Here is a 19,191-nt window from a genome sequence, read left to right as displayed (position 1 = left end):
TGTATTGAAGGGTCACAGCATTAGGAAGGTTGAGAAGCCCTGCTCCACTGGGATTGACAAAGAAGGGGGTGGACTTAAACTGTGAACGCAGAGGGATTGGAATATGCCCATGGGTCTGTGTCCCCCATGTCACCATCATCCTTTTGGTGTCACAGTAGTCGAGATGTGGTGAGCAAACCCTAGTGCTACACAAGAAAGCTGTGTGGAACCCAATGGTTTGTAATAAAACATCTACTCCAGTGCCTTCTGGGGAGTGGCTGGAGTCCTGAAGAACACCATGATGTATGCCAAGTACACACACAAGATAAGCTCTCCGCTTTCTAAAGTTCTGGTTTAGAAAATCCACCGGAGACTCAGTAGTCTTGCTCATGTTCTTCATGGATTCCCCGAGGAGCAGGTAGATGCCCCCCCTTCTCTTCTTGTTCTATAAACTATAAAGCTCCCAAAGAGGCCTGGAATACAGCAGTACTGACCATGCTGGCATGGAAGAACCAAGGGTTGTGGTTCTGATCAAAACAGGGCCTCATAAAGCTTCCTGTGGTGGTCTGAAAGAAAATGGTCCCCAGAGGAGCTGCACTATTAGGAGGTGTGGCCTTGTTGGAGGAAGCGTGTCATTGTGGGGGTGGGCTTTAAGGTCTCTTTTGCTCAAGCTTCCCTCAGTGTGACTGTCAGACCACTTCCTGTTGCCTACAAAGATGTAGGACTCCCAGCTCCACCATCTGCCTGCACGCCACCATGCTTCCTGTCATAATGATAATGGACTGAACCTCTGAAACTGTCAGCAAGCCACCCCAATAAAATGTCTTCTTTATTACAGTTGCCATGGTCATGGTGTCTCTTCACAGCAAAGAAAACCCTAACTAAGACACTTCCTGAAGAACTGGGCACGTGGGTATGATAGCACATACTTAAAGCCCCAGATACTTGGATGACTGAGGTGGACAAATTCACAAGTTCAGGATTAGACTGGGTAAGACACTCTCTCATGTGCACTCTCAAAAAAGAAAAAAAATTTTCACTGGGGCCATCGAGGAGGACTGCTTGGGTCACACTGACCACGTATCTCTCCCCTCCCTCTTCTCCCCACCTTTACCCTTCTGGCTGACTCACCCAGTGGCAGCTGCCATGATGCACCCACCATCAGCTGCGCTGGCAGAACAGCAATGTGCAGAATCATGGCTCATGCCAAAGTTGTGGCCAATCTCATGGGCCACAGTGGAAGCCACGCCGATGGCATTCTCAGAGTGGTCCTGTTCACAGAAGAGTTCAATTCAAGGTCAGGGTTTCATTTCTGTTTTCCACACCCCACCCCTCTTTGGGGTTTTTGGTTTTTTATTTATTTTGTTTGTTTGTTTGTTTGTTTTGATATGGGGTTTCTCTGTGCAGCCCTGGCTGTCCTGGAACTCACTCTGTAGCCCAGGCTAGCCTTGAACTCAGAGATCCTCCTGCCTCTGCCTCCCAAGTGCTGGGATTAAAGGCGAGCATCAACACTGCCCGGCTTGCATGCCTTTTCATTACCTGAGCCTGATTGCTCTCACTGATTCCCCTATCGCTGAGCATATTGTTTCTTTCTCTGTAACTTGCTATTAACGAGTCTAAAGCCACTGTCCTCATCAGGAAATCATATGCTTAAAAGACTGGGTTTCCTGTGTTCTTAAAAGTCGCAGACTGTGAATGACCCGGTGATGTATCTCTTGACCATCATCTTGACTTGAGCAGTAGCTACACGTGGCTCACTGTTTTCTGAGAGCACCCCTGCACAACCTGGCAGAGTGTGTGATCTTAATCATCAAAACAACAACAAAAAACATGAAGAACAAATAGAGCTGTTGTGCTGATGCAAACCTATGGTCCCAACTACCTGAGAGACTGAGGCAGGTAGGTCATTCGAGCCCAGATGCTTGAAACCAGCCTGGGCAATGTAGTGAGACCCATCTCAAAAACCCAGAAAGGAGAACAAAAGCAGCAAATAGGATATTTATACCAGGCATTGTGCTGCATACCTTTAGTCCCAGCACACAAGAGATGGAATCAGGAAGAACAGAACTTCAAGGTCATCTTCGGCTAGATAGCAAGTCTGAGGCCAGCCTGGTCTACACAATGAGTTCCAGGCCAGCCACAGCTACATAGCCAAAGAAACAAAAAAAACCTACTCTTGCCAAGTCAGAATTTCAAAAGACAGAAATGTCCTAATTGCAACTCTTGAGGTTCTTATTTCATAACGCGATACCTAAGGACTCAAGACCCGGACTAGAAATACTACCAACTCTGTTCTCTTCCCTGAGTCCCTGCTCTTACTCCTCCAATCCATGGTGTGGAATAATACATGAGAGATCTAGAGGTCTGTTTATACAATTGCTGAAAAACCAATATAAACTAGGATGAATGAAAATTTAGCATCCTTAGGACCTAATGACTTCATTTGAAACATTTGCTCTCTTTAATGTGCTTTTCTTCTGCAACTGTAAACATCAAATTGGTTTTTCAAAGCTGGCCTCCGATCTTAGGAGTCACAGTCCCCTTATGCAGTACCATTGTGTTGTCAGAGACTCACCATGCTGACACCTCCAGACTGGTACACAGAGCACATAGCCATGAGTGGGGCCAGGCCAATGGTGGTACCTTGAAAGGACCTGCCCCTGCAGGAAGGAAAAAGACACGTAGTTCAGGTGGGAGCTGAGAAAGCTGTTCCCCTGGGACAGGAGTGAATGGCTACCATGCTGTGCACTGACCCCACTGAAGGGCACGAGCCTGGTAACCCAGCCAACTGGACAACTTCCAGGACACCACACCTCTGATTTCCTCTCACTTACTCCCTCCTCAGTAGCACAGAAGAAAGGTTGCTTCCCCCTCACAATGTGCCCAAAGACTCTGAAAGGAAGAAGGCAGGGCTTGAAAAGCTGTGGCCCATTCCTGATTCACAAAACGTGGCCAGAGACAGGAGTAAGGGGAAAGGGTGCGGCGCAGACTGTGGTGTCCAAGTGAATCATGTCCACTTCCACCAGTGGCATGTCTGAGGGGCAAAAAGTGGGGATGCTGGGTAGCAGCTGTGGGATTGATGTCTCATCCTCAAATCACACAGGGTCAAGGAAACAGCTGCATCTCTTTGGGAGCCTCACAAACCACAGCTGGGTGCAGGGATGAGCTGTTTTCGACTCTGCTCTGCAATGCTGACTGAGCTAACATGTCAACAGCCAGTTCCGGTTTCCCCCCATTTTAACATATCCCTCGCTCTCTTGCACCCAAACAGAGGAGGCAAGGAGGAATAAATGGATATCTAATAAATGTTTGATTAATCATTTCAATAGCTACCAAACTGTACGAAGCCCTACGTGTTATTTCACAAACTTGCACTTGGCTCTGGAGAAGCCCTACTGTAAACAGATTCAAGGTGTTCCATCCTAAAGCTCAGGCCAAATGTTTCAGTCAACAAAGACATGCTCAGTGAGTGGACGGTCCTTATGTGACCATTCAGGTTTTAGAGACAAGTAAACACTGGAAATCCCAGTTGCTATGAAAGAGTAAATTAAGGTATCAAGGTTGAAAGGACTGTAGACTCGGCTGTGTTCGAGGACAAGAAGTAAAAGTGTATTATCTATGTGCCTTTTGTTGTAACCACCTCAAGTTACCCTGGAAGGCTAATAACCTCTGATGGGGCTGTCACCTACCACCCCGACTCTAGTAATATTCTTTTCTCTCTGAGGCAGTTGAAAACTCAACACTGTCCTTGGCCAGCACTTCCTCTCACAAGCCTTCTCACGAAGGTCCTACAGCTTGCCACTTAGACCACCCCCGGTCACTCGGCCTTGAGAGGCTTGGAGACCCACATGAAGAAGGGCCTGAGGACCTGCGCCCTGTGGTGCTAAAAACATCTGTTTCGGGCTGTCAGCTGTGACCAAGAGTCATCCACTCCCCTAATAAACGCTCAAGTGCCTCAGCTGCTCAGCTGATTATGGGTGAGGCTCATTTTCTCACATGGATGGAATCACGTCAGAGGACTATTATCATTCTTAGACTTTTTAACATTTTTTTCAAGGTGTGCTCGGTCTGAAAAAATGCTTGGTTTTCTAGCCAGGGAGCAAGGGATCTCTTGTACAACCAATATTCACGCTGGGAAAGAGTGGGTGAACTCAGTATTCCTGTGGCAGGCAGAGGTTCTGCAGCCAAAGCTAATGCACCACCACCAGAAAGGACTACTTACGTGATCAGCTGCGCATTGTCGTGGCTCTTCTGGGCAAGTAGCTTGCGCCTCCAGCTAAGGAAGGACCAAAGGGTAGAGTATGGATTTTCTGAGACTTCACACTTATCTCCATGCGTCCACACCTCCAAGCCCACAAGAGCAATCCGGATGTTCAGGGATCGGTAGAACTGAAAAGACACAGAAAGGCCAGCTCTTCTCGCTCTCCAGCCTCTGAGCGCAGAGCACATCGATGGCTCTCTTGCCCTGGCTCCAGGAAGAGGGAAATGAGACCTTCAGAGAGATGCGTTCTGGTGGTCAAACTGGAGCATCTTGCCTTAGAAAACACCAAGGCAAGGAGAAAAAGGAGAGAGGAGCATCCCGACCATCAAGGGTTTTTTGTTTTATTTTTGGTTTTTCAAAACAGGGTTTCTCTGTGTAGTTTTGGTGCCATTCCTGGATCTCGCTCCACTCCATAGACCAGGCTGGCCTCAAACTCACAGAGATCCGCCTGGCCCATCAAGGGGTTCTTTAATGATCTGACCTTAATGCTACTGAGTCAGTGACTGTGTATGTTATATGTGCATGTGTCCTATGTGTGCACATGCGCACATGGAGCACAAAGGTTAGTGCTGGGCCCCCATTACTCTCCACATTTCTCACTAAAGCAGGAGCTCATTGATTCTGGCTGGCTGGCTGGCTGGCTGGCTGGCTGGCTTATGAGGTCCAAGGATGGACCTGTCTCTGTCCCCTAACTCCCCCACCAGCCACATGGTTACAGGCACATGACACCATTCCTGGCTTTTACATGGGGCTAGGAAATCAGCTCCTTATGCTTGCCCAGCAGATACTTTACACACCAGGCCAAAACAACAAGAAAACCCTCTCATGCACACAGAGGTCACAAAAGGGTAGATGACCAGCTAAAAATAATAACTGGGTCACCACTGTTTGCCAAGCACTTTTCATGAACAAGGCAAGGACTGAGGCTTCAAGAGGTTGAGAAATTTGTTCACAGTCTCAGCAAGAAGACTCTGGAACCATGATGAATTCAGATTGCACCCTCAGGGCCCTTGTGACCATCTGCTGCTGAAGAGCTGGATCATACAGTATATGATCTATCCACTATATATGCCACAACACACACACACACACACACACACACACACACACACACACACACACACACACACACAGTCAGATCCTTCACTTGCCCCTGAGACACTGCAGTCAAGATGGGCTCCAGATTGTGTCTTGTGCCACATCAGTCATTACAAGGAGCCCAAAGTGCCTGAATTTGCTTCACTCAGGGGCATTTTAAGGAAGTGAGCTTGGCTTTTCTTACAGTTAAGGGAAAATACTGTGGATTGGGCTCCTGATTCAGCACATGCGTGTACTTCTTCTAGTTTTAGTGCCAAATGTTCAATCAGAGTAGCTGGCTCAGCAAGTTTCAGAGGCGCTGATGAGCCTTGCCCCCCCCCTGGGAGTAATTAACCTTCTGTGCTGGGAGGAAGTAGAGGCTTTAAAGAATGGAGCATCCGGCAAGGCGAGGGCTTCCTCCTACACCTGGGATCTAGGGATACCTTCCTTTGCACATCTTTCATCTTTCTTGTTTGTTTGGTGGTTTTTTTTTGTTTGTTTGTTTGTTTTTGATTTGTTTGGGGTTTTTTTTGTTTGTTTGATGTGTTTACTGACATATCACTTCCATTTTTTAAATCAGTGCCTAGAGGTAGGTTCTTATCACCCAGAGCACGAGGAAAATTCCTAAAGCAAGCCAGCCAGCCAGCCAAGCCCTCCATCTCCCTGGCCTCCAGGACAATGGTTGATACACAGGTAACAGTTGGATCAGCTTCCTGTATCCCACCCCCACCCCCAGGGACAACACATTTTCCCAGATGTTGAGTGTTTGGTTATATGATCACTGAGACACTATTGCAGCTGAAGTAACAGCTGGAGAAAGGACTCTCCTGTGTCCCTAGACTCCTTCCCTCCAGGAAAGGCTGGTGTTGACTTTCACCTGTTACACGCCAGTGGGCTGTTTCCACAGCTGTTGGGGGTGTGTGGGGGTGCGGGGGGGGGGGGGATGCGCATACAAGGCTGAGAACTTCCCATCTAGTGACTTCACAGCAAGCAAATTTGCATTGTAAGTCCTGAAAGTACAAACTTTTTATGTGTCAACGGCTGAGCCATCTATCTCTCCAGCTCAAGAGCTGGGACCCATGAACCTCTAGCAAGCCAAGAGTTAAGCCTTCCAAGTTCCGCAGTGTCCTGAAATGGTTATCAGAGCCTCAAAGAGCCCTGTGACCCAGGGGCTGAATCCGTAGGTCAGGGGCAGAGCATTTGCCTTGCATACACGAAGCCTTAGGTTCAGTCACCAATACCGCCCCTTCTCCAACCCCGAAAGGAGGCATGTGACCAAGGCAGGCCAAGGCCAGGCTTTTTGTTTTGTTTTGTTTTTGTTTTTTGAGACAGGATTTCCCTGTGTAGCTTTGCGCCTTTCCTGGAACTCACTTGGTATCCCAGGCTGGCCTCGAACTCACAGAGATCTGCCTGGCTCTGCCTCCTGAGTGCTGGGATTAAAGGCGTGCGCCACCACTGCCCAGCCAGGTTTACTTTTTAAAGTCCACACTATTAGCCTGTGGAGAGGAGCTGTCATTGCCATGGTACCTCCTCTGCATTTTGTGCTGGCACTTGCTTTTACATAGACTACTTCTGGGTCTGAGCATGCTCTCTTTAGTGCAGCTCAAACCCCTGCTAACTTCCTAAGGGCATGCTGTCAATGATCCTGACCATGGACACAGCCATTTGTAGTCTTCCTAGAAGAGGGGATCCTTAGACAGTGTCACACAGCAGCTCCAGACAGATGGCATCCCAACTTTGAAAGGTTCTGTGTACCTTCTGGTCCTGACCCACTTCAAACCTTCCTACGTCAAAGGCTTTCACCTGGAAGGAACTCTTAAATACACATCCTCGAAGCTTTCTGAAATTAGGCTCTTCCTTGCCCAAAGTACCTCAAGAGCCACTTCAGATGTGAGAAAGGCCAGAGGGACAGAGCTGAGGGGGCTGCTGCTGTCTACTGCTGTCCGCTCCCATCTGACTTCTACGGATTCCATCAGAAAACTATACAAATAACTGGAAGCCACTGATTGAAGACAGTGCTTGTGCTTTATAAATCAAAACAAAGCCCCCAAACACCCATACAAACCACCACCAACAACAACAACAAAACTTAACCCCAAGAAGCGGAGTGACTTGCCTCTGGTTTACAGTCAGGGTATTGTCAAGCTTCCCTCCCCAGCATCGATGGCACAGAACATTCCTTCAGGGGTTGCCTACTTCAGCAACAAGAGCTCAGATATGTGTGACCGCCTGTCCTGCAGACCATCTGAGGTGCTGCTACCTCCACTAGAAAGCACACCTGGTCTCACCTTATCAACATAGTTGGCGATCTCCATGAGCTTGTGTTTGGTGGCATCCTGGTCATGCCGATTCTTCTGAAACTAGATGGGACAAACAGAACCAGGTGAGACCTTCCCACGGCTCTCATCCAAGGGCCTTTCTGGGGCCTGATTTCTTGTCACTGAATGTGTTCTTACTCTCCTGTCTTGGATATGTAGTCATTTTCAGGCAATGGTCCTTTGCACAGCTCACTGAGGGTAGGACCTGATGGAGATCCCACTTGGCATCTCCATCTTCCAACTCAAGCTACTGTCATACATCTTACAGAGCTTTTCTGGATGTGGCCAGTTAATCCTGACCTGACAAGCTGTTGTACTAAGCACAAAAAGGAAACGAATATTTCATGTTGACCCCAGACTACAGGAGCTTCAACTACAATGTTGAGAGATCCAAAAATAACTACAATGATAGATCCTCTACTAATGAGGTACACGATTTAAAAGAGCTAGGAAACCCCCTGAGAACTTGCACAGAATAACTGTGGAGGAAAGCCATGCGAATGTCCCCTAGAGGTGACAGGACCATGTGGCATCAGCAAACATGGAGCAGACTCCATTCCAATTGACAGTGCCTTATGTAGTGAAAAAGATTCTGAAACTTCATCATTGTGAAGCCAGACATTGCTAATCAAGCATAGGAGAGAAGATTGTGCTGTACTCGATTAGAATGTCTGCCCAGAGTTCCAAGAGGAAACCTCATATTTGTCACTTGTGTCTGAAAAGGACAGACCTCTTTCTTATACCTTCAAAAATGAAGTAAGGAAATCATCAGGACACAAAGAGAAAACATTTAGAATTGTGTCTTCCCCCCTCAACTCCAAATGACAGACGTATCCTGCCTGTTGCCATTTTTACACTGACTTTGGATACTAGTGAATTTACTGTTATAACTGTAGGTACTATGCCCGCTCAGTTTCAAGCTATCACATGTTTCCTTCCAACCCAAAGAAGAAAAAGAGTAAACAGCCAAATAAAATACCCCAAAATACTTGATTGGCAAGGGCTGTGTCCCAGCTCTGGTACAGAGAAGTGTACCATTTTCCTTTCTCTTGTTGATTCTAGAACATTCCTTGACTTCCTTGGGACTGTCACTCACCAGAAGAGAACCCCATTGCTATCCTTACCTCATACGGAGGTATGGACCTTGTTGCATAGACCTTTGCAGAGTGTTTAATCTACAAGTTTCCATTAGGAAGGCTTCCCGGCTTCTAAACTAGCCCTGTGGCAGATTATTTCCATTCATTTAGTAAATATTTATTAGAGCATCAGCATGAGATTTCAGGCTTCCAAATATATTAATCCTATTCTCAAACAGTAAGGCCCAATAAGGCCACCATAGTTGAAGTAGTGTATCATGTTTTCCAGAAGATTCTGGAGCAGCGGTTGGCAAGCTTACTCTGCAAAGCACCACAGAGTAAACATTTTTAGGCTTGGTGGACCACATGGTTATGAACCACAACTACTCACTTCTGCTTGGCGGACCACAACTACCCAGTTCTGCCTTGGTGGCTGAGAAGCTTCCAGGAGACCACAAATCAAAGGGTGTGGCTCTGCTCCAGTACACTACTCATAGAAATATGTAGTAGGTTCACAAGGCCATGGGCTGTAGTTTACAACTCCTGGTCATAAGAAAAATGTGTCTCAATGTTATACTTTCTAGGGTGATCCTGGAAGTATAACACAGTATGCCAGCCTTTCCCGATACCTCACATCTACTGGTACCATCAAAGTCCTTTACAGGCCTCCATCTGGAGCCATTCTTTCCCCTTCTCCAATATGAGTCTTACTCTTTGCTCTCCTACATTCTATTTCACTTAATGAATGAATAAGTATGCCCAGAACCACCCCAAAAACTCTCTTATACTCCACATCACCTATGGAATGGACATGCTCCCACCTAGAACGAAGCAGAGAGACACTGCTCGCTCACTTTTACTGCAGACAGCTCTCTAGACAGCAATACCACAGCCTCGCTTCCCAGCACCTACTTTCCCACCATTCCTGAACCACCACCACCACCACCCCCAACTGCTCTGAGTTCCGAGTCCAGAGGAGAAGGCTGCTGTGTCTAAATCACAAATCCCGGTCCTTCCCTTCCCATAGTCTCAGATTAACTTCCAGTAATACATTTCTGCCTGCAGACTCTGGGGCTTACAAACAAATCTTGCCTGGCCTATTCCAACATGAATCATTCAAAGCCTATAGCTGAGGGATGTTCATGACCCTAAGAACCGAGAGATCCCTTCACCTACCAGGAAGTAAGAGTCACGGCACTGTAGCAAAGGGGGTACAGATGCCTATGCTACTGGTGCTTAAGGTGCACCCCTCCACAACAGTAAGATTCTCTGGATGGCCCTACAGTCGTGAAGGCCTTCAGCAGACATTTTCCTCCCTGGTTTGCTGTGAGTCTAGATGGCAGGAGACTGAAGGCTCTTCATCTTCACCTACCTCCTCTTCTGTGCCTGCCGGAGACTCACACACAGTGGCTTTTAAAACCCAGCACCGAGGACCCATGAGCACAAGGAGTATCCTCCTTTCAACTAGAGCAGTGGGGGTTCTAGGTATCTGACTATTGGGGTCACAGGACCTTGTATCTGATCAAAGTATCTTGTGGCTTAGGAAAATTGGTCAAAGACTTTTGTATCAGATGACGCTAGAAGCAAGGCTTAAATCAAGAACTATTCTGGAGGAAGGGGCTTCTCTTTCTCCCAGCAACCTTCACAGTACAGGGTGGTGAAGGTGATGCTGTGGGACAGAGATGAGTGGGGAGCCTGGATGGCTTTAAAACCAACCTCTGTTACTGCTCCTGCATCTGTACATCAGTCTATAGAGAGAAAATAAAAACCCTAGAACCCCCCCTCCCCCAGTTGCTGAGGAAAAAAGACAATGCCGACATCAGTAAAAAAAAAAAAGCAAACTCTTCTGAAATGAACACAATGTTCCCTCCCTAGAAAGCCCTTCACCCACTCTTCTGCCCAGTGAGTACCCCCCACCCCCATCTCTTTAAGGAGCTCAAGGGCCATCTCTTCCTACCTCCAGCTCTCTAAGGCAGCTCTCAAACCTGGGTTTGAACACTCCCACTCCCTGGCACCCCCTGCCCCCGATCCACACTGTGGGGCTGTGGGAAGGGTAACTCTACCTAGAATGAGGCCTTTGGGGAAGCTGTAGCCCCAAGTGGAGGGGGTGTGAGAAAGAGTGAGGAGCACTGCCTTCACGGAGGACAGAAAGTTTGGGTTCAGTGTTCAGCCAGGGCACAGAAGTGTGCTTGGCTGTGGTTGTGTCGCTGCAAGATGTGGGACCTGAAGGAAACACCTGGTTAATGGAACTGTGGGTGGTGAGTGCATCAGGTCAGCTGTGGAAGAAAGCAAGACTCCGGTGACTCCAGGATAACTCTTCATTGAAGCTTTATATGCAAGCTGCCACCTTCAACATCACCACCTCAGAGAGGCTTTCCCAAGTCCACCAACTATATCAGATCCTCTGTGTGCATTCTAAGCATCGCCAAGGGACCATTTCAGCGGCCATCATGCTCCAGAATGACAAGGGTTTGGGGTTTCTGCTGTGAACTCCAGAATAAGGAACAGCTCTGGCTCAGGGCTGTCGCCCGATGCCAAGCACTATGCTGGCACAACGTAGAAAAATCAGGAGGTCACCCATGAAAGTGAAACAAATGATTGAGCCTGGTGGGTGGGTGTTTCTGAGATCTTAGGGCCTGTCCAATTTGAGGAATATGAATTAAGGGCTACCCTGTGCCTATTAGGCTAGTGGTTCCCAAGACCACCTGCAATACATTAAAACTACCCCAATGTCTTAGTAAGACATGGATTGTGGGACCCCACCCTGACAATTTGGGATTTAAGAGATCTGGAGTGAGGCTCAGAGATCTGCATTTTTCACAATTCCCAGGTGCCACATATGCTGCTGCTCTGAGGACATTTGGGGAACACCAACATGGATATAAAAATAGATATGTGTGAGAAAATGCCATCTGATCAGATGCTGAAAACACTTGCTACCTCTGTAAGACAGAAGTCTAAAAGATTCTTGAAAGGACTACAGACCGTCTAAGAACAAACATCAGAACCATAAGACTGTGAGACCCCATCTAAGTAACACCCGTGCTTATGTGTCCACACTAAGAGCTTTCCTTGGCTTTTGATTTTGTTGTTGTTTTCTTTTTTCTTTTTTTTTCTTTTTTTTTTTTTTTTCCTGTTTGAAATGGCTAAAAGAGCCCTGGGCTGGATTTAAGGTCAAATTTACATGATAAACTAAAAGATGAATGTGTCCACATCTCCCCAAAGTAGCCAGAGGCTGAATGGATGCTCTCAAGAGAGAAGTTTTTCTGCTGAAATCTGTCGCTGACCCCTTACCTCTGAGTAATCAGCCACCAGGTAAAGCTCCACGTACTTCATAGACTGTAAATCTTCCCGTTTCATCTGGGAAAGAGACAGGAGCAAATCAGTGCGGTAGAAACAGTTGGTTCTAACTCACTCTGAAACACTGCTGAACGACCCAAGCTGGGACCCTACTTCTGAAATGTAGGTGTTAGGGACAGTGCTGGCTGCAGCCCATCACCTCCATCTGCAACTGGTTATTACTGGAGACCTCTCTGAGCCACAGGATTGAATCTCTTTTTTTTTTTTTTTTTTCTCAAAAAACCAAGAAGCCAAACTGGCTAATATAAGGCAGAATTAAGGCCAAGAACCCATGAGGGAACATGTTGACAGTTTAGTTCCCAAATAACCTTGAGACCACAGACCACTGTTTTCAGTGTGAACAAAAAACATTTTGTACATTGGACGAGGTATTCCAAGAGGAGAACTGGACATTTTTTAACCTCATACAGCTTCAGAAATCAGCATCTCAGAGCATTCCAAATACAGTGGGTCTCTTATGATGGTGTCTCACTCAACAATTCCAAGAAATAAAGAGGGGGTGGGTTCCTCTTTCTTCCCAATTCTCCCTCAATTTAGAAGTACTTCCGGAATCAAAATAAGGGTGCGGGGCAGGGGGGAGGGGTGGCGGACAGGATGGATGGGGACAAAGAGAGGACAAACTCACATTAGTCTGCCCGCTCCATTGGGAACCTAAAAACTCACTCTTCGAGGTTGCTTTTTGGTTTGCTGTGTAAACTGAAGGGCCCAGTCCTTAGCGGTGGGCTTGGAGTGCTCGAACCCACAGTTCCCCGGGGGTAGCTTGAGATGTTCAGATCTGTAAATACGGTGTTGGCTGTCGCTGTCGGGAACAGGCTCGATGATGTAGCTAAGGTTACTTCTCACGATAATCAGTCCTCTGTGGATAAGAGAAATGGACTCTCTGGTCAGTGCTTATAGGTCTGAGAAAGTCCATTGTGTAGGTTCATACGCTCAATGGTTCTTCACTTTAAAGTGGTCCATGAGTCCTTCTGTGAAGGCCTGATGCAAGCTCAGAATCTCTAAAGAGCAACACACCACGTGTGAAATGGGACATGAAATCTTGGAGCACTTGTGCCTCCCTGAACCCACTATGGGGCCTTAGACTGGGACTCCTAAAGGCCTCCAAATCAAGCATGACATATGGCAACCACAGGTCAAAACTTCACAGACCCAGAAAACATAGCACAGTGATCAGAGAAAGCACACTGGCCTGCAGTGGTGGTAACCCAGGCTCTAGATTTAGTGCTGACATTCAACGGTCACATACTCCCCAAGAAACATCGTGTCGCTCTGAGCCTCCATTTCCTCATTCCTAAATTAAAAATGATAATGTACTAACTCATCAGGGCTCTTGAGTGATTAAATGAAGACAAGTCTCCTTGTGTCTGGAAGCCAAGTGGTACTTCACGGCATTCCTACCCATCCCAACTGTCCCATGCTAATGAGGTAGCTATCTGTTGCAGTGATATCCATAACTAGGCTTATGTGACAATCTTTCATCCAGTACTGAACTCAAAGATATGTGCTGGGTTATTTAATTTCTTCACTCACTGAGATTTCACTGTGTTCTAGATAGCATCTAAACATACATAATTCATGCTGTTGGTATCCACAGGGAACTAAGTCCAGACTCTCAAGGAAACAAAAATCACAGAATTCCAGACTGTATATAAAATGGTGTCTTATTAGTATATAAGATTCATGTCTTCCTGTATATTTTATATTTTGTATTACCTCTAGATTATTTATAATACCAAATAAAACATAGATGCTGAGTCTGGAAAGATGGTTCCGCAGTTAAGAGCACTTGTGTGTCTTTTAGAAAAATCTGGGTTTGATCCCAGCACCCATGTCAGACAGCTCACAAATTGCCTATTACTCCAGCTCCAAGGAATCTGATGCTCTCTATTGGCTTCTACAGGTCCTATACACACACGGTGCAATACATATACTTAGCACACACACACATACATTGAATAAATAAATTTTTTTAAATGTAAAAATTTGTTACATCTATCATATTGTCCAGAGAATAATGATAAGAAAAATATGTGTGTTCAAGAAAACATTTTTTTTCCAAAACTATTTGATTGATTCAACAGTTGGTTGAATCTACAGAAGTGGAATGCACGAGCCCAGAGAAACAGTATTCTCGGTTGGTAGAAAGACAGCCATTCTAGCTATGCATCTGGCACCCTGGTTGTTGTTGAGGATGGAGACATGACCAAGTCAAGGTGCCTGCCCTGCTGAAGAACAGAGTGAGCAGGGAGTAGTCACTGTGACTCATGACCTATCATCGCTGTGGCAGACACCCATGGATTAGATGCAGCTGCTTATGGCCCTGCACTAACGAAGCCTCGGGGATGTCTACATTCAGTGAGCACTTCCTGCCCAGGGCTTCACAAAGATCAATGGAGGTGCAGAGATGCCCATAGAGCAGCTTCATTATCTCTTCTGTTGAGATCTATGATGTGCCAATCTCCCACTGCGATGTGGGAATGAAAAAAGGGCAGTGGTCTGCAAACTGTGTATCACATGGTTAGTTATCTCTCAGTAAACTATGTCTAAGGATGGAACCGTGAGTCACATGGTTAGCTATTTCTCAGGAAACTATGTCTAAGGATGGAACTGTGTGTCACATGGTTAGTTATCTCTCAGGAAACTGTCTAGAGATCGAAGGGGCCTACATGCCTCCTCTGTCATCTTATCTCCTAGGGAACGGGTATCCTGCTATAATCAGGCCAATTGAGCCATGACTAGTCACACTTCTGAAGAGTGTTGTAGGCATCATCAACCGTGGTCAAGGGTAAAAATGTGCTATGTCCTTTGGACCTACTCTCCAAATAAGAGAGATAAGCAAAACAGTCAGGCAGGCCATGGGTTCCTGACTCTGGGATGGTGAGCCCAGGACCAAATCCACAGGACGATGGCAGCATGTCACCTAGGCTCTTATCCCTTTGAGAACTCCAAACCAAAAGCATCCTCAGCTCAGCCTCTGGCACATGAGTGGTAGAGCTTCTCAACATCTGCCCACGACTGTCCTCTTGGGATGCATGGATGACTATCCAGGTTTTGTCTTTTAGTAAGAGCCCATGACACTCTCAGAAAAGATATCACAGACTGTGGTGGGTAGTAGACCTTCTCTGACCCCATCCCTTGCTGACCTCATTCCAGTACCAGGAAGCCTATCAACTTCCTGGCTGCCTTCTAGCTGACACAGCAGCGGCCACCTGGCCTATGGTGAGGACACCTAAGGCGTTCCCTTAACAGCTAGGGTGGAGGGCAATGAGCAAGGCTCACATCCACTTCCCTAACTCTGCAAAGGAAAGGGCAGAGACAAGGGCAACATGGGCATCCTGTTCCCAAGCTATCTTCTCATCCCAGCTGACCAGGGCCTCTCCCATCATCTCAGCTTCCTCTAAATGGCTACACTGTTGGCCACACAATGAGGCAGACCACAAACCAACTGGTGAGCCTGTATGCACCAATATTACACCCAGTGAGTGGAAAGTTATCCACAGGAATCTGTGAAAGCCTCAACACAGAGCCACAAGGTATATAGTTGACTTGCTGTGATATGAACAAGCCCTTGGCCAAACAGGTCAGAGGTCAACAGGAATTTGGCAGCAGGGTAGATAATAACCATTGTAGTGGCTATAACTGAGCTTTTCTATGGACCAGGCACCAAGCTGATAAGCATTTTATTTCTCACATCAACTTCTCTGACCCTTACAAATATTTTTGCCATGGTACAAATGGAAAAACTTACGTGGAAGATTAACTGACCCACCCAAATTCACACACATAGTAAAGAGTTAAAACAGGGGTGAACTTCAGCATTCTGACTCTATACCCCACAACCTTCACCCAGACCTTTTACTGCCATTCAGAAGAGCCCTGGAGAATAGTTCAGAAAGACATGCCCTGTGTGCATGTGGCTGGCTATAGGTAATGGTGCCAGCGACTCCCCTCTGAAGTGTGAGGCCAGACAGAATGAAACTAGCCCATCAGTTCTCTGGGAGAGTTGACAGGAGGCCTCTGTCCTTCCTCATCCTCAGACACTGTTTGCTGTGAGCTAACCAGCCATGTGCCACACCAAATGTGGATGTTACTCTCTGTTCATTCCATGTCACATTATAAGGCTGGCAATACTTTATCAACAAGGAAACCGAGACTCAGGGAAATTAGAAAGGAAGCTTTCACCTGGGGCCAAGGATTTCCTGGACACTGTCTCTGTCCCCTTGGGCTCTGTGCATCTGCCTCCACTGGTAAGCTCTCCACCTGTGCTCAGAGAACCCAGGACCAGAGCTTTCAAGCTATCCACTAATCTACAGAAGGTACCCAGGCTATCCTAAGAGTCTCAGGATCACCAGGTCCAGGGGTCTGCACTTAGTCCTGCAGGTAATGCTCGGCAACACTCAGGAGCTTCAGTCAGGAGCCCAAACTCTTACCTATGTTTCCATGGTGCTTGAACAATTGTCTCAAGAAGTGGGCAGTCTGGAAATCTCGAGCTTGGGACAACCACTGAGCTTATCCCTTCCAGCAACAGGATTCAGTGGACCCTTCCTCTCCCCTCCACCCACTATAGCCCTTGGAGACTCACCCCAGTCCCAAGGACCAGAGACCCTCCTGTAGGATTACTTAGAGATGGAAAAGAGGTGGTGCAAGCCTAACACTTCACAGTGGCCCCCAGCCACTTTGTCAATGGGGACCTTCTGAGAATGAGGTTCTGTGGGCTCTCCCTTGCCACCAACCCACAAGTCACCTAGATGCCCCCCCCCCCATACACTCACCCATCATTTAATGTGAGAGCCCCGGCTGATTCAATTTGCTAAATGTTAGCTCTGGCAGAGGCAGAGATCAGAAGTGGAGACAAGGAACCCAGGAGGCAGAGGGCCAGGATGCTACTCTCCAACCTATTTCTCATCATTAAGAGGATGAGAAAAAATAAATCATAAAATAGATCATATAGAAGAACCCAGGCAAGCCAGTCAGTCAGGAAGCATGAAATTCATGCTTAACCCACAAATGACTGAAGGCTTCACTCAATACAGCCTTCAAGATGTGAGAGAAGAGCCATTCCAGGGGAAGCTGTCCATTAGACACACAGCTGCACATCCACCATCCCTACATAGGGAGAGATCCTAAGAGATGGCAAGGCAGGTAAAGGCTCTAGCTACACAAACCTGGGTTCGATCTTCCTTGGAACCATGTTAAGCTCAAAGGAGAGAAGAGATTTCATAAAGTTAACCTCTGGCCTCAACATGAGCACTTCTCCCCAATCATACACACACACATATACACATACACATACATCCTTATACATATGCAATAATAATAAAGACACTTATAAAGAACTGCACCAGTTGGCAGGAGTATGTGCATGTGGGGAGCATATGGAAGCTAGAGAACAACCTTGGGTATTGTTCCTCTGTTGATGTCCATCTTGGTGTTTTAAGACTAAGTCTCTCAATGAACTGGTGCTCACCCATTAAACTAGGCTGGCTGGCCATGAAGCCCCAAAGATCCTCTTGTCTGTCCCTCCAACCCTGGGATTACAGGTGTGCATCATCATGCTCAGCTTTCATATAAAGTAGATCCTGGGAACCAAATTCAGATCTTCAGGCTCACATGACAAGTACTTTACTTTACCAACTCAACTATCTCCCCCGCCCTAGTCACCAGCTTCTAGACCAGAATGAGCTGCCTTTAGATTCTAAACTTGTCACAGTGTAAGGGTCCTGCCATCCATTGTAGGGCTTATTCCATGCAGGACCTGACAGGTGGAATTTATTATCAAGCCTGCAGCAGAAAGGCATAGCTCTCAGAGGAGGACCTGCTCCTGCCCTCTCCCACTCTGCTCCTTCTTCCTGGAGCCAAGGGTTTCCCCAGCTAAAGGGTACTTTTATGATCTAGTCTACTCCCATTAGATGAGAAGAAATCCAAGGTTTAGGGCAGAGGAGACTTTCTCTAGAGTCACTGAGTGAGTTGACGAAAAGCTTGAGGCAAATTCTAAGTTGCTCATTTCCAGAGTCATAGTTCTGGAATGAGCACCTTACCAACCCTACTATCCACACCCTTCCCAAGCACTTAGCTAGCTATAGGATGGAGTTGGGCCTGGGGGAAGGAGCAGTCTGGCCAAGGAGAAGACAAGGGCAAAAGTAACTGTGGCGAACAGAGGTATGAGGTACAGGGATCACACCACCAGGAAGTATAGGATCACACCACCAAGATGTGTAGAGTCACAGCACAAACTCAGGGCCCTAGAGCGGCAGTCCATGGTGTGCACATTTGGACACATTCTCCAGTCCCCAATCACAGACTGTCTCCCTGGAGGACAGGATGGGAGTCCAGGAGCCAGCCAACCTATCAAAGCAGAATTGCTGTGAGAACCCCAGATGAGAGAACCGCTGTGGCAGAATGCTCATCCATCAAGCGGATCTGTGAGGATTATTTATTGCTTATTGTTGAGAGACTGTCTCTATAATTCAATTCACCAGACTTTGGCACATAAGAGTTTAAGGACCCATTCAAGTAATTTGTCAGATCGGTGTGCACCTACGACTTAGTACTAAGTTGGAAACACATCACAAAACTGAATGGTATGCATGGGATGATCTCTCTTGTACATAATAGACAATGTATCTCAATGTGTACCCCAACAGTGACCCAAATGAGCAATGGATTTGGGTGGAAGGATAGAGAAGGACAGAACTTTCAGTAGTTTTTAGCTTTCACTCCGAATATGGTTTGGATGTTTAACTCTAAAACTGTATTGACTGCATGATGACAGTTTTTAGTAAGTATTGTCTTAAAAATTAAAAACAACCGAACAAAAACACCTCACCAACAACGGATGGGACACACATACAGGTTTACTCAAGGACATCACAGCCCAGTACTGGCTGAAGTGTTCCATAAATGATTATCAGACCTTACATTTAGTCTGTTGGTTAGATGTGAAGACATATCTGTGCATGCAGGACATTGTGGTGACATTTACAAGACAGGTTCTTAGTGTGAGGTAGGCTAGCATGTATGGACACCTGACATCCTCAGTGAAATAGTGATCCCAGTTTGGATGCTATTTGGAGGAGGCCTGGCCAGAGGAAGAAGCTCTCTGGGAACAAGTTCTTTGGAC

General features: G+C 46.8%; 1 protein-coding gene across 1 annotated transcript in view; it reads right to left on the bottom strand.

Moving 5' to 3' along the window:
- Adam19 (ADAM metallopeptidase domain 19) overlaps positions 1-19,191 on the bottom strand; it is an 82,505-nt gene that overhangs the window by 16,332 nt on the left and 46,982 nt on the right. The window contains exons 6-11 of the mRNA XM_036197099.1: positions 12,735-12,927; positions 12,006-12,071; positions 7,606-7,677; positions 4,202-4,368; positions 2,555-2,639; positions 1,111-1,250 (exon numbers count right to left, since the gene is read on the bottom strand). Coding sequence (XP_036052992.1) covers positions 1,111-1,250; positions 2,555-2,639; positions 4,202-4,368; positions 7,606-7,677; positions 12,006-12,071; positions 12,735-12,927 — 723 coding nt within the window. The remainder of the gene's footprint in view (positions 1-1,110; positions 1,251-2,554; positions 2,640-4,201; positions 4,369-7,605; positions 7,678-12,005; positions 12,072-12,734; positions 12,928-19,191) is intronic.

The sequence above is a fragment of the Onychomys torridus genome, chromosome 8 (assembly GCF_903995425.1).
Source record: "Onychomys torridus chromosome 8, mOncTor1.1, whole genome shotgun sequence".
Classification (NCBI taxonomy): domain Eukaryota; kingdom Metazoa; phylum Chordata; class Mammalia; order Rodentia; family Cricetidae; genus Onychomys; species Onychomys torridus.
This window is presented reverse-complemented; position numbering and strand designations above follow the sequence as displayed.